The 14239-nt window shown below is 55.8% G+C and overlaps 2 protein-coding genes across 6 annotated transcripts; one reads left to right on the forward strand and one right to left on the reverse strand.

Moving 5' to 3' along the window:
* Nucleotides 1-26: 26 nt before the first annotated feature.
* TP53I13 (tumor protein p53 inducible protein 13) lies at nucleotides 27-6824 on the reverse strand. Of its 5 annotated transcripts, none has more exons than XM_081580263.1 (7): nucleotides 6651-6824; nucleotides 3897-3968; nucleotides 3628-3669; nucleotides 1470-1598; nucleotides 1127-1330; nucleotides 464-1019; nucleotides 27-385 (listed from the first exon to the last, which is right to left on the reverse strand). In XM_081580263.1, exons 3-7 carry the CDS (start codon nucleotides 3640-3642, stop codon nucleotides 273-275), a joined length of 1017 nt encoding a protein of 338 aa, XP_081436389.1. In that variant the 5' UTR covers nucleotides 3643-3669; nucleotides 3897-3968; nucleotides 6651-6824; the 3' UTR covers nucleotides 27-272. The 5 variants fall into 5 exon arrangements, with proteins under 5 accessions (XP_081436389.1, XP_081436386.1, XP_081436390.1 ...); XM_081580260.1 differs by lacking the exon at nucleotides 6651-6824 and adding an exon at nucleotides 4147-4417; XM_081580264.1 differs by lacking the exons at nucleotides 3897-3968; nucleotides 6651-6824 and adding an exon at nucleotides 4292-4417.
* ABHD15 (abhydrolase domain containing 15) lies at nucleotides 4550-14001 on the forward strand. The gene is made up of 2 exons (XM_081580259.1): nucleotides 4550-7216; nucleotides 9804-14001. Exons 1-2 carry the CDS (start codon nucleotides 6336-6338, stop codon nucleotides 10327-10329), a joined length of 1407 nt encoding a protein of 468 aa, XP_081436385.1. The 5' UTR covers nucleotides 4550-6335; the 3' UTR covers nucleotides 10330-14001.
* The last annotated feature ends 238 nt before the right edge of the window (nucleotides 14002-14239 follow it).

Genomic DNA, 14239 nt, shown 5'->3' on the forward strand with positions numbered 1-14239 from the left:
TGTGACGCACAAGCTCAACTCCAGCCTCTACTAAAATAATTTAATAAAAACGGAGTTTTTGAAACGGAGGCTGAAACTGCTTTCTCCTCCCTCTCCCCCACCCCATTCCTCCCAGCAAACCACACACTAAGGACGAACCCATCTGCCGCGCTTGGGCGCGACTGCTCCCTCCGGCCGCCAGGGGGCGACCCGCGCGCGGGCCACGTGGCGGAGGTCGCGGCCTCCCGCGCGGGGAGGAGCCGGACCTGCCACAGCGGCAGGGCTGGTGCAGGTCACTCGGAGCTGTCCCCGTCGGGGCCGCTGTCCGGCGTGGGCGGGAGGAGGGGTCTCCGGCGGGAGCGCTTGACCCGGCGAGGGGGCATCAGCAGCCTCCGCTTCAGCACAGCTATGGGCAGGAGGCGGAGCGGTCAAGGGCCGGGAAGCCCTGGGGGCGGGGCTGGGGGTGATGAGGGATGCGTCTCACCAGCCACGGTGTCCCGGCTGTCCACCGTGGGCTCCCAGTAGATACTCTCCCCGCGTCTGAAGTTTCGGTGCAGCCGAGTGCAGAGCGTGGCCAGCGTGAGCAGCACCAACAGGAAGGTCAGGGCCATGGCCGCCCAGGCCGCCTCCTCCGTGCGCGGGGTGGGGCCGCGGGCAGCCCTCGGTGGCGCTGCTGCCCGAGGGGCCGGGGAAGCCTGACCCGGACAGGCACAGCCCCCAGGGCTGTTCTGCCCTTTGGGCAGCGGAGCATCCAGCCTGGAGCTGACATTGCTTCCTGGTCCCCCAGGCAGCAGTGGGCCAGTGGACACAAACCGGGCATTATCACCTTCACCCTGAGGTCCCAACATGGGCTGTTTGGCCTCCAAGCTCCCTGGGGAAACAGAGGGGAACCTCGGGGCTGAGGGGGTGGGCTGAAGACCAATGGCGGCCCGCAGCCCACGTCTCCTGGCACCACCAGGAAAGAGCTGCCCAGGTCCGCTAGATGCCACCTCCATGCCGGGTGGCCGCCAGCTCCGCAGAGTAAAGGCCAAAGCCGGGGCCTAAAAGAAGAGACAGCAGTCACCCCCTCACTGCCCAGATAACCCAATGGCACCACCACCCTGAGCCAGCAACCCCATGACCGCCACGCCTGGCCAGCACCCCTCACCTGCATACACCCTCGCCAACGGCACAGCCTCCCTCGGCCCAGCGTGGGCACCAAGGAAGGGGGCCCAGGAACAGTGTCAGAATGGAACCCAGCTTTCTCTCTCCTCTGCTTCTGCTGCTGCCTCCTCTTCAGCCAGTGGGCAGCCTGGGCTGGCTCCACCCACGCCATCTCCAGTGCTAACCCCCATGCTGCCAGTACGAGGGGCTACGAAAGGAGGAAGGAACTGTTAGAGCTAAGTCGAAGCTGGGGAGCAAGCAAGCGGAGGCCCTGAAATCCCCTTGCTCTGCCTACGGCGCTGCAGCCTCTGCTGGTACCAGACAACCACCTTTCAGCAAACACTTACCCGATCCTGGGTGAGGCTGGAGTCAGGGGCCAGTGAGGGCTGGGCCACACAAGTGTGGGCCAGGAGGGCAAGCTGGAACTTCAGCCAGGGGTGGGCACAGGGATGGTAGAGGAAGCTGATGTCCTCAGCCTGCAGGAAAGGCATGGAAACGTCAAGCCAGGCCCAGATCCCTCCTGAGAGTCCCAAGTTCTCTCATCCTGGAGAGCCAACTTCAAGGGACTCCCAGGATGATCAGATGACCCTACCACTTTCTGGGTTCAGGAAAGGATAAAGAGCCCTGGATACTGGCGTGCATGCCCACTTGCCTCTGAGCATTCCTTTCATCCCTCTTCTCCGAGCAGTGCCACCCCTCAGAGGTCAGATTCCACAACATGCGTGGTTAACTCTGCCAGACTCAGACCACCCTCTTTAGCTATGTTCCTGTGCACCTGACTCTACAGGTCCCCAACCTAGGCTGTAACCACCCCCATAAAGAGAGACCGGGTCTTCTACGTATTGACCCATCTATATATATATTCAGTCTCCCCAAAGCATCTGAATACAGGGCAAACAGGCAGCAGGTGCACAATCTCAAGATGGAAACACTTCAATTATTAATCATTCTTTGATTGAGCTGACCTGATGCTCGGCATTTGTGCCGGAGGCTGTAGGAGATGCCAAAAGAGAACTCCTGGGCTCTGCTTGCAGGGAATACAAAGGAAACTCAGGGAAACAGGACTAATGCAGATGAACGAGCAAACTAATAAAGCTCAAAGTGATTAGCAGTTAAATTATAAGAGATGATTACAAGCATTACACGAATTTGGAGAAGGTGATGAATAAATAAGGGCTAATGTGCTCAGGCAAGGTCTCAAGGGAGAGCTGACTCCTGCCCTGGGCCTTGAAGAAGGGTGGGGATGGATGGCAGGAGGGCAGGGAGCTGCCCCCTTTCAAGTCAGGTCAGGCCAGGTATAGAGGGGAAGGAGCCTCGTGCTCACAGGTGGTGAGCAGACCAACACAGCCGGAGGGGAACCAAAGCTGTGGAGAGGTTAGACAAGGCTTACTGAACCAGGTAGAGCCAGAAAAACCAGACAGGGGAGTGGGGCCACGATAAGATGGGAAATGAGGAGCCACTGGTTTCTGAACAGTTTGCAATGAAAAGAGCTGTTTGGGGAAAGGAAACAGGTGGCATGAGCTCTTCCGGCTTGGAGATATTACAAGGATCAAAAATAGGTATTTCAAAAGGAAAACCAAAGGGACAGAGAAGCTATCCAATCACTGGCAGTGAAACACGCAGGCACACAAGGTGACCCAAGGTTTGGTCGGTAACCTGAGGTACACACACTCCTTGCTGTTGTTTAGTTGCTAAGTCATGTCTGACTCTTTTTGACCCCATGGATGATAGCCCACCAGACTCCTCTGTCCGTGGGATTTCCCACGCAAGAATACTGGAGTGGGTTGCCATTTCCTTCTCCAGGGGATCTTCCCGGCCCAGGGATCAAACCCGCGTCTCCTGCATTGCAGGTGGGTTCTTTACCACTGAGCCACCAGGGAAGCCCATTACACACTCACACACTCCTTACAGCTTCCTATTTTCCAAAGTGTTATCCCACACAATTTGTTTACTCCTCATGGGAAGGTGTGTGCTCAGTTGTGACCCCCTGGGCTGTAGCCTGCCAGGCTCCTCTGTCCATGGAATTTTCCAGGGAAGAATACTGGAGTGGGTTACCATTTCCTACTCCAGGGGATCTTCCTGATCCAGGGATTGAACCCACATCTCTTGCGTATCCTGCATTGACAGGCGGATTCTTTACCACCAGTTCCACCTGCAAAGCCCGTAATAACCACTAAGAACCTCTCTCACAGAAAAGCGGGGCCCAGAGAAGTCAGCAGACTTCCAAAGTCACCCAGCAGAGCCAGAGCACAGGTGGTTTTCTCCTAGGACTCTCAATCCCCTTGCAACCTCCTGCCCACACAGCCAGCTACTCAATAGCATTCCTGACACCTCGCTGCAGAAGACAGAGGCCTAAGCTCACTGTCCTGGGACTAAGAGCACTGTCTCCTCCTGGAGTGGGGAGCAATAAAGAATGGAGCCAGTGGGCAGAAGAGGTGGAGAAAGCCTGCAAGGAGTTGACTGTTTCCAGCGCAGACCCCGAGGATGCCTCCTACTTGTACTCACCTGCCGTGGCCGCATCCATGTGTAGGTCACTCTTGGTGACACCTGTACCAGGGAGACAAGAGAACTGAGAGGCCCCGGGGGACTCCGCTGGGGGGATGGGGGTGGGACAGGACAGCAGGCCCGTGCTGTCACGTTGGGATGGTAACGCTGGTGACGAGGGCCGGAGGAAGAAGGTGCTCAGAGGATGGCTGTGGAGGGCACCGCGAGGCCAGGGCGGGACTGCGCTACCCCTTCACGCTCCTCTCTCCCACCGCCCTCCAGGCTCCCACCTGTGGGGGCAGAGGCCATAGGCCCTCGGGACAACGGGCTCCCCCCTCCTCCGCCGCCGGTTCAGCCACCACCTGTGGGTTCAAGGCGCAGAAGAGCTGGGTCGCCTGGCCTCGGAGAGGGCTCTGCCCTCTCCCTCCCAGGCCCAGCACTCCCGGGGAGAACTCCGAGTCCCCTTCTCGGCACGCCCTCCTTCTGGCAAAGCACTTGGAGACCCCGGGCCGAAGGCTTCTTGGCAGCGGGTCGCCTTACCTCACGGGGACCCAGGAGCCCCGCCAGGGCGGCCAGGAGCAACAGCTGGGGCGGCGGCGGAGGAGGCGCCATCCCGGCCCGCCCGAGGCCGGCGACCGCCCAGCCAACAAGGGAACGCTCGCCGCCTGGGCCTGCCCCCGCGCACCCACGCCGCCCGCGTGCCCACGTAGACCCCCGGGCTCGCGCGCGCTGGTCCGGCCCGACCCCAGACCGCGCTCGACTCCCCGGGCTCGCGCGCCCCCGGCCTCGCCCCCGCCCCCGGCCTCGCCCCGCCCTCGCCCCGCCCCGGCCTCGCCCCGCCCCCGGCCTCGCCCCGCCCCCGCGGCTCCGGGCGGCTCTCGCCGGGTCCCCGCCCCGCCCCTGGGCCCGCCCACGGCCCGGGCCGCGCGCGTACGCGTCCGCCAGCCCAAGCCGGAAAAGTCATCTGGAAGCGGGTTCTCAGCGCACCGCGCAGCGAGACGGGCGGGACCACTTCCCTCCCCCCGGCACTGATTCCAGCGGGTCTCCGCGGCCTGCAGGGCGCAGCTGCAGCTCCCGGGTGGGATCGTGGAGCGGGAAGGAGGGCGGGAAGTGAGACTCCTGTGAACTAGGTGGCCCAGGAGAGGAAACGCGTCCGCTCCTTCGGCAAACCCCCTTCAGACTCATCACTATGACTGCCTCTGGAAGAGGGGGAGAATCCTGAAATACAAGCTGCGGAAAGGAGAGGGTCCCCACTGCTCCCCTCGCAAATAGCGCCCGAATCCGGAGGCGTCTCAGAGGGTCTCGGGCCTCCAGGCTCCCCAGGCCCGGAAGTCCCAGGAAACTGCAGCCGGGCTGGGGGCTGCTTTGTTGTCCACGTCCGCCTCCGCTTTCGTGATAAGCCCAGTGGTGGCCCGCCGGTGCCCGAGGAGACTTTGGCCACCTCGAGAGGTGGAGTCACAGGCCTCGCCCCCAGCAGGGTGCTCGGGCCAGACATTCCCCGCAGCGGGGCGCCCGCTGTGCCGCCCTATCCCTGGCGCGCATCTCCTTGGCCCAGCTCGGGATTTTGAGGGAAGACGGGAAAGTAGGTGGAGGGTGAGAGCTGTAATGTCCAGCCTAAAACTTTGAAATCGAGCAAGAGCGTCTCCCACATCCACCGCCCCCACCCTCCGTGACTTGCAAGGGGTATTTCTTACCCGCTCCCCCGCGCCCCAGAGATTGAGCTGATGAAGGGACTCAATCCATTCCCCGCCACGGCCCGCTCGCGGGGTGACAGGCACCCCCCCCTCCAAGGGCACCCGAATGCATCTTTTCCTCCGGCTCAGGGGCTGTTTCTTTTGGGGAAGTCCTTCTTGGGGAGCGGTGTTGAGGGTTCCCTCTCCCTGCAGCCAGGATCCAGGGCAGCCCCATGCTCGCGGGGGCGTCGGCAGGGCGGTCTAATGCAGGCAAGGGAACGAGCAGTCCCTGGCCCTCTGGGCTCCCGCTGCAAGCCTGCGGTCGGGGCGCAACGCTTGCCCTGGCCCTCGCTGGCCCTGAGCCGGACTCCTTCCCGGCAGGAGTTATTGCGCAGTTGCGGGTGCCGGCGGCGCGGAGACGGACACCGAGGTCGGAGAGGACAGCCGGTCCGGGCGACCGAGGTGCGGGTGATGGTTCCCGCTGCGGCCGCGCCGCGCCGCGGGAGCCCGGGGTCCGCGCCGGGAGCTGCGGTTCATTCGCTTCTCCCTTTTGCTGCTTCTCGGCAGCGGCCCCTGAGGGCGCAGTGACGCAGGGGCTCCCCGGGAGCTACACACCCCACACACCACGCGGGGCGGAGGGGCGGGGCAGAGGATCCTGAGGCTCACTCCTGTCTCCCCGGCCTCGGTCCCCGAGTCTCCCCTCACTCCTCCGCCGCCCACACTCCGCTCCTCGGCTCGCCTTCCCCACTCCCTTCCGCCTCGCCGGCGCGTCCTCGCTGCCTCTCCGTGGCCTCCGCTCCTTTCACCCTCTGCTCCTGCCTGTCGCAATCGCTGTACAAAGGGCCGGGGGGCGGGATAGGGGTGGGTGGGTGAGGGGAGCCGGGCGCGAACTGGCTGCCTCTGCGGGGCCGCGGCCAATCCGGAGCGCACCCTCTCCCTGCCCCGCGGGAGGGCCCTGGGCAGCAGCAGCGGCCGGGCGGAGCCGCGGGAAGAGTGGGGAGCAAGCCGAGGGGCGTCCCCGCCGCGGCTGCCCGCCGGGGTTTCTCTGGCCTCGCCATGCCACCGTGGGGCGCCGCCCTCGCCCTGCTCCTGGCCGCTCTCGCCCTACTCTGCCTGCTCGCCCTGCGGCTGCGGCGCCCCGGAAGGCGCGCCGTCGGAGCGAGGACCCTGCCGGGGGCGCGGAGCGAAGATCACGGGGAGGAGGTGGACGGCGGAGGCCCCGCGGGTCAGTTCAGCGACGGGCGGGAGCCGCTGCCCGGCGGCTGCAGGCTCATCTGTAAGCCGTCGGCGCTGGCCCAGTGCCTGCTGCGCGCTCTGCGACGCTCGGCCGCGCTGGAGCCGGGCCCGCGCCCCTGGCTGTCGGGGCCCCACCTGCAGACCCTCTGCCACTTCGTGCTGCCGGTGGGGCCGGGGTCCGAGCTGGCCCGGGAGTACCTGCAGTTGGCAGACGACGGGCTGGTGGCCCTGGACTGGGTGGTGGGACCTGGCGCCCGGGGCCGCCGGGCCACCAACGCCGGGGGCCTCCCGGCGGTACTGCTGGTGATCCCCAACGCCTGGGGGCGCCTCACCCGCAACGTGCTCGGCCTCTGCCTGCTGGCCCTGGGGCGCGGCTACTACCCGGTGATCTTCCACCGGCGCGGCCACCACGGCTGCCCACTGGTCAGCCCCCGGCTGCAGCCCTTTGGCGACCCGTCCGACCTCAAAGAGGCCATCACTTACATCCGCTTCCGACACCCCGCGGCCCCGCTGTTCGCGGTGAGCGAGGGCTCGGGCTCGGCGCTGCTGCTGTCCTACCTGGGCGAGTGTGGTTCCTCCAGCTACGTGACTGGAGCCGCCTGCATCTCGCCCGTGCTACGCTGCCGCGAGTGGTTTGAGGCCGGCCTGCCCTGGCCCTACGAGCGGGGCTTTCTGCTTCACCAGAAGATCGCCCTCAGCAGGTGGGTAATGGGGGCCGCAGACGCGGTGGGTAGGGGTTTGGGGCTGGGAAACAGCTCTGCTTGGTACTGAATCAAACAGGTGTAGAGCAATTTGGGCAGAGTTCTCCACACACAGTTCCTTTCTTTTTTTTAAATTTATTTTATATTTTATTTATTCATTTGGCTGTGCTGGGTCTTAGCTGCAGCATGCTGAATCCTTAGTTATGGCATATGGGATCTAGTTCCCCGACCAGGGCTCAAACTTGGTTTCCCTGCATTGGGAGTGTGAAGTCTTAGCCACTGGACCAACAGGGAAGTCCTTTCACAGTTTCTGAAGCGTCCAAACCCTCTAGTCTAGACAGAATCAGAGAAGCAAATTTAAAAGCCACGGACCGACTGAGTCAGCATCATTAGCTGGAGCAGGGACTCCAGCCCAGGAGGCCCTGTGGCCTCACCTCAGCCGCACCGCGTCCTAGCAACCTGAGCACCTGATGCTGCACATCGCCTAGTCAAATCAGCAAAGAGGGCTCTGGAAGCAATTGTGACTGATTGTCCAGAATGTTTCCTTATAGTCTCTGAGCCTGGAGGTGACAGGAATCAGAAATTTGGTGGTTATTTGATTTATTGAAATTCCTTTGACCTGACAAGTGTTTTGCATATTCCTAGGTATGTACTCAATATTTAATGCAAAAATTTTAAGAATGTTTAAACATATTTCTTTAAATCTCCAAAAAGAAAAGAATCTACCACCAGGGTGACAGGGAGACTCTTACACTGAAAAGGCCTGGATGACAGTCCCACAGCAAATAACCAGGCCTCAGCTTACACTGTTGCTTTCCTAGGAGATGAAAGGGTTAGCTAAGTTGCTGGAAATTCAGGATTTGAACCCAAATGAGTCTGACCCCACATCCCAGGTCTTTCTGCCCCACCACAGTGTTGCCATCATGTCTAGCTAATCCCTATGAGCCTCACTTTCCTCTTCAGTTAAAGGGAGTTAATAATAACCACCTCACAAGGTGGCATGAAATAAGATAACCAAAGAACAGGGCCTGGCACCAGTACATAGTGGCAATTGTGATTTGTCTTTCTTTCCTTGCTCCATTTTGCCTCCCAAACCCTGAGCTCAACAGCAGCCCTCATGCTACCATGGCAACCCAGAGCCACAGTCCAGGGGCAAGGTGCTCTCACATGGCCTAATTGTCAGTTTCCTTCCGCAAATGACCACCATCAGTGCTGCTGACCCCAGGTACCAGCTGGAGGATACAGTGAGGGAAGTGAAGAGAAAAACTGGGCCATTAGGAACTGCCCTGCCCATGGAATTTGGGGATTGCCTACTTGGGGCAAGCCTCTTTGAATGTTTGCAGGAGGCACCTATCCCAATTCAGCTGGCTAAGGCTGAATTAACCCAAACTAAGTACTGAACTGCCCATCCTGGCCTCCTGGTCAGGGTGCCAGGCTCTCCCCAGGAAGGTGGAAACAGCAAACATATCCCTCTTTCCCAAAGCAGTTGCTCTCAGACTCCCATTTGGGAACTCACCCTGTAAATTAATTATTACACTCCCAGTTACTTCCTCCACCACTCAGCCCTCTCTAGAAATACCTGCCCCACTGATCAAGGTCACACTCATTTGTCATCATCTGGACAGCATATTATCTTTTCAAAAACAACCAAACTGGGCTTTCCTGGTGGTTCAGTGGTAGAGAATCCGCCTGCCAATGCAGGAGACATGGATTCGATTTCTGGTCCAGGAAGATCCTACATGCCGTGGAACAGCTAAGCCCGTTACACCACAACTACTGAGCCTGTGCTTTAGAGCCCAGGAGCCGCAACAACTGAGCCCACATAGTGAGAGCCCATGCTCCACAACAAGAGAAGCCACCACAATGAGAACCTCGTGCACTGCAACTAGGCTCGCCACAACTAGAGAAAAGGCTGTGCAGCAACAAAGACCCAGCACAGCTAAAAGTAAATAAATAAATTTTTTAAAAAGCAAGCAAACTAATACAACTTAAAGTAAAATGTTAATGATGGGGGTGTCACTTGCTGGTTTGGATAGTCTGAGCCAGTGGGTTCTAAGAGGGGTACAGGAGGTGACAGTTTGTAGCAAGTTCCCTACAGGGGTCAGAAGTTGAGGTCAGGAGGATAGTGGTCACGGCTGTAAAGTCAAATACTGCCCCAGGGCTGGGGAGGTGATGCTGTGAATGACCATGCTGGTAGAAACTGTAATACAGGAAGGAGGGCAGAAATACCCTGATTGTTGCCATTCCAGCCTATGTCATCAAATCTCCTCATTTCCTTTGAGAAGCCAGCTAGCTGCATTTTATGTGAATTATCCTGATTTTTGGCCACTCCATGTGGCTTGTGGTACCTTAGTTCCCTGACTAGGGATCAAACCAGGCCCACAGCAGTTTTAAGCACCAGACTGCCAGGGAATTCCCAAATCTCCTGGTTTTAAATGATGGCAACGATGTGGAAGTTTTTCAACACACTGTATGGCCAAAGAAAGCCTCCGTGGTCAGACACTGGCCTGTGGGTGGCCATTCTGTAACATGTGCTGTCAATTTATTTTCTCTTTCCTTCCTTCCTCCTTCAACTTCTTGCTGCCAGGTACGCCACGGCCCTGGAGGACACCGTGGATACTGGCAAACTGTTCAGGAGCCGCTCCCTGCGGGAGTTTGAGGAGACCCTCTTCTGCCACACCAAGAGCTTCCCCATCAGCTGGGACACCTACTGGGACCACAACGACCCCCTCCGGGATGTGGATGAGGCAGCGGTACCTGTGCTGTGCATCTGCAGTGCCGACGACCCTGTGTGCGGGCCCCCAAACCACTTTCTGCCAACTGAACTCTTTCACAGCAACCCCTACTTCTTCCTCCTGCTCAGCCGCCACGGGGGCCACTGCGGCTTCCTGCGCCAGGAGCCCTTGCCAGCCTGGAGCCATGAGGTCACCTTGGAGTACTTCCGGGCCTTGACTGACTTCTTCCGGACGGAAGAGAGGATGAAAGGGCTGAGCAGGCGCCGAGCTTCCTTCCTAGCGGGCCGGCGTCGCTGGGGAACTCTGCCGAAGCGGGAGGTCTCCCCCTCTTCCACTCTGGAGGAGATCTTTAGCTGGAAGAGATCCTATACGAGATGAGACCTGACCCGAGAAGCCCCTAGCCCCGCAAGGAAGAACAGAACTGCGCATGGCCGAGTCCTTACCAGGCAGTGAGGACTGAATGCGGCCAGGCAGCTGCAGCCCTTTGCCCCTGGTCCAGCCCCTCTCTTAAATTGGTCTGTGAAAAGAGATGGAACTCCCCAGAAGCTGGTGTTCACTGGCCCCTGATCAGAACTCCTGCCTAGACTCTGCTCTGCACATGAACTCATCCTGGTTCAGCAGCGGGGCATTGCCTGTCACTGTCCCCTGTCACTGACTTCATAAGCCAAAGAATAGCACCATTTAAGTCCCTGGACTTTAGAGAAAATGCTCGCTCACTAGCAATGACACAAAGATGAGTTTTTGTGAGCCATTGGGTAGGTCTGTGCCACACACATTCTCAAGCTGGAGCCACTTGAGGTAGTGGGGACAGACAGGATGTTTGTGTCTTGGTCCCACGTCCCTTTTTTTTTTTTTCCTGCTGTTGTGGCGCTCCGCTGACTTCACGTGGTGACAGCTGTGGAAGCGGCTCAGAGAGCTGTATGGCTGCGTCAGTGAGAAAAGCCCGGAGGTGGTCAGTGCTGTGCGGAGACTGGGTTGGGGAGGACGATGAGGCCAAGAACGTGAACACCTGCATCTGGAACACTAAGGTCCAGCGTTTGGATGAGTTCCGCAAGTCTTGATTGGGAGTCGGGGGCTGATCTGGGGCTTCAGCCTAGGACCTCAAGACTCCCTGGAGAGATTCCAGGGGTGATTAAGAATAGGAAATCCTCGCAGAGTCTGCTTGACCATGGCTCAAGGAGCCAGGCTTTCAGACATTCTAGGTGCTCCTCCCAGTACCGTTTGGGGAGGTTACTCCAGAGAGCTCTAGTGAGAGGTGTTTTTCTCTAGAGATGTGAGCTTTCTCTAAGTGGTAAAAGTATAAACCTCATATCTTAGGTGGCTTTTTTTGGTTTGTTGCCCTCTTTTCTGACACTGCTGCTAGCCTTTCTTTCTTCAGAGCCTAGAGAGACATCTGGTACCAGAGAAAACAGAAGTTCCAAGAGATTGGCTGGAGCTGACTCAATGATTTATGAATATGTCACATTATCATGCCTTTTCTGCTCAATTATTCAAAAAGCTATCCACCCATGTAGATGCAGAAAAAGCTTCCCCCTGGATCTGGCCACTTACTGACTGATAGGCTCCTCAGTGTTATGAGGACTAATGCTGAAGATTAGAGTAAAATAAGGCATTGTATGGATTGACCCACACAACTTGGTTTGGATTAGGCCATTAAGCAATACAGTAGGACACTATCCGTCCCCTCTCCCCCAAAAAAGAAAGCTTTGCCCGGAAGTTTTAATTGGTCATCAAGAAAAGAAAGCACCTGTTTTGACAAGAGGCTCCATCCTGGCCTCACAAACAGCAAAGCAATTTTAAGGAGGAGAGATGTTTACCATGTCCTAAGGCTTGGTATGAGGAATTCCTGGGGCCATGATTTTAGGTTTGCATAATCTTAGCCCATTGTTGTTCTTCTAGATCAAATAAGAAGAAACTCTATAAACTAATCCAAGAATCTGAACTGGAAGGCAGACAACACTCAATGGTCTAAGGCAAATTATCCTGTCATGAAAAGATTCCCCCCCTCCTTCCCCACTGCTTGTTCCTCTTCCTCCACGTTCTTCAGATAACATTCTCTCACTATTTCTGAGCAGGAGAAATAATAAGGAAGTGAACCCCAAAGAAGCCGTTCTACTTCTGGCTAACGGCCTTGGTGTAAGGCTTGGTGAAGAACTACTGACATCTGGCCAGCCCTCTCCCCAGCATCTGGTGCAGTGGAGATTTCAGTTTATTAGGTCTTGCACTCCCATATGCAGGACCCTATGATAGTTCAGAACTCACTGCAAACCGAAGAACATTTCAATGGTTTTTTAAACACCCCCCCCACTCTCACCCCCCAGGATTAAATGGCCCCTAAGGGCTAAAATCTGGATTGTTTCTCTAGGCCAGATACCTTGGGACTCTGGTTCTTTAAGATAATAGCTTTTAGAGAAATCATGGTTCATCTTTTACAGGAAAGCAAGCTTGTGGGGTGGGGATAGAGGAAGATATATATATCCTTTAAGTGATAAAAGTATGAATCTCACATCTGAGGTGTTTTTTTGGTTAGTTCCCTCTTTTCTGACACTACTACTAGCCTTTCCCTCTCCAGAGCCAAGCTTTCAGAACATCCCAGCCTAGCTCCACTAATCCACAGCTCTAATGACCTAAACCCCAATTCTCCTCATGCCCCTTGTGTCAGATGTACTCATAGCCGTTCTCAAAAAGCTACTTCTCTCCTGTCTTCTCATCACTGTTTGGTGACATCATTGCTTTTCAGCCCATTTTTGCCAAGAAAGTATACTTCCTGTTCAAGCAGGTTTGGATGACTCTGCCCTTCACCTAATGATAAAGGACTCACCCAAATTGGCTCCACGTTGGTTGTTAGCTAATTATATGAAACCAGATGGAAGAACCCCAGACACACATTCTGAGAGAGTGCCCGGCCCTTGAACAAACTGACAAGTTACAAGCTTGGGGAAGCAAGAAAACAATGAAACGAACAAAACCCAAAGAAGTACCACTGAGTTGGGAGTTTTCCAGGTAGCATGTCTGGCAATCCACTTGGGTCTCATTCATTTGCTCGCCTCCCTTTTTGGTCTCTTCATTATTTATAAACATCTTCAAATGGTAAAGGGGGAAAAAACACAACCCAATGACAATAAAGAAGACATTATCTCTGAAGTAGAAACTGAGTTGCGTCTCCATCCACTGGATCAGAATGTAGGAAGCCCACAACCGCTTCTCAAAGTTTCTCTGAGCTCTACTAAGTTCTGACCTTTGATGTCAAACACTGTGCTTAAGCTGTAACTTAATTCTCTTAAAGATTTAGTATTTTATGTATTTATACATGGGTTTCCAAGGTGGCTTGGCCAGAGATGACAACATAGAAAAAAAACAGCACCAAATCCTCATTTTGAGAAGACATTGTCTCTGTTTTGTGTGAAGATATCCTTGCTAAGACTTGAGTGCTGTTATAAAAGAGGTCTTGACACAGGAAGTGTCATTTCAGCTTTATATACAACCTCAAAACCACACCAGAGCCGGAAAGTCTTCTGTACTCATCTTCCACCCGGACCACAGGATCCTTTTTCAGTCAGTCACTCTTAGTAATGCCAAGGTTTCTTCCTTTAGAAATGAACTTTAAAGTTTCTCCATGCTTAAATAAACAGATATACTTGGCCACTTGGCAGAACTTGCCAATGATACCAGTGATTCAGTGATACCAATGATTCTACAGCCAAGCCACAAAGGATGGCATCAGAAACTGTTTTCACTATTTATCACATTTTACAGAGTTAAGATTGAAAAGTTATACCCAGGGAGTGTCCGAGTGCCCAGAGATGGAATGAATGCCTTAGGAAGCAGGAAGTCCCACAACATTGGTAGAATATGCAAACTAAACAGCCACTTGGCACACATCGTGGAGGGGACCTGTGCTGAGAAATAAGTGGAATTTCATTAAACAAACAATAAAAGATATTAACACTTTAAAAAAAAGTGTCTCTAGCTCCTCCAGCCTTCCTGTATAAGATAATATCCTGTTCTAGTGTCTATCACTAGCGTGATTAAACAAAAAATTCTCTCCAACTTGTTTGCCTCTGAATAGTAAATTGCAGTCTCCCTGCAACAATGGAATGTCATTTTTAAATCTCCAGAAACAAACATGCTGTTTGTCTCAAGTCCTCTATGTACTGAGCCACGCTTACCTACCTGTGAGTTAACAGGGCCTCACTGCACACAATTTGCTGTGTTGCTTCGCTTCTATAGATCTAGGTTTGTGTCCCCTAACACTAACCACTGGCAGCTCTGTTTAATCAATAACCAG

Source organism: Giraffa tippelskirchi, chromosome 3, assembly GCF_054371585.1.
Source record: "Giraffa tippelskirchi isolate mGirTip1 chromosome 3, T2T-mGirTip1v1.2.pri, whole genome shotgun sequence".
Taxonomy (NCBI): Eukaryota; Metazoa; Chordata; class Mammalia; order Artiodactyla; family Giraffidae; genus Giraffa; species Giraffa tippelskirchi.

Coding starts and splice junctions, on each gene's coding strand:
- TP53I13 (XM_081580260.1), bottom strand. CDS start 4,218: ATGGCGCCTCCTCCGCCGCCGCCCCAGCTGTTGCTCCTGGCCGCCCTG. Junction 1,599..3,627: donor CATGGATGCGGCCACGGCAG/GTGAGTACAAGT, acceptor CCTTTCCTGCAG/GCTGAGGACATCAGCTTCCT. Junction 1,331..1,469: donor CCAGCCTCACCCAGGATCGG/GTAAGTGTTTGC, acceptor CTCCTTTCGTAG/CCCCTCGTACTGGCAGCATG.
- ABHD15 (XM_081580259.1), top strand. CDS start 6,336: ATGCCACCGTGGGGCGCCGCCCTCGCCCTGCTCCTGGCCGCTCTCGCC. Junction 7,217..9,803: donor CAGAAGATCGCCCTCAGCAG/GTGGGTAATGGG, acceptor TCTTGCTGCCAG/GTACGCCACGGCCCTGGAGG.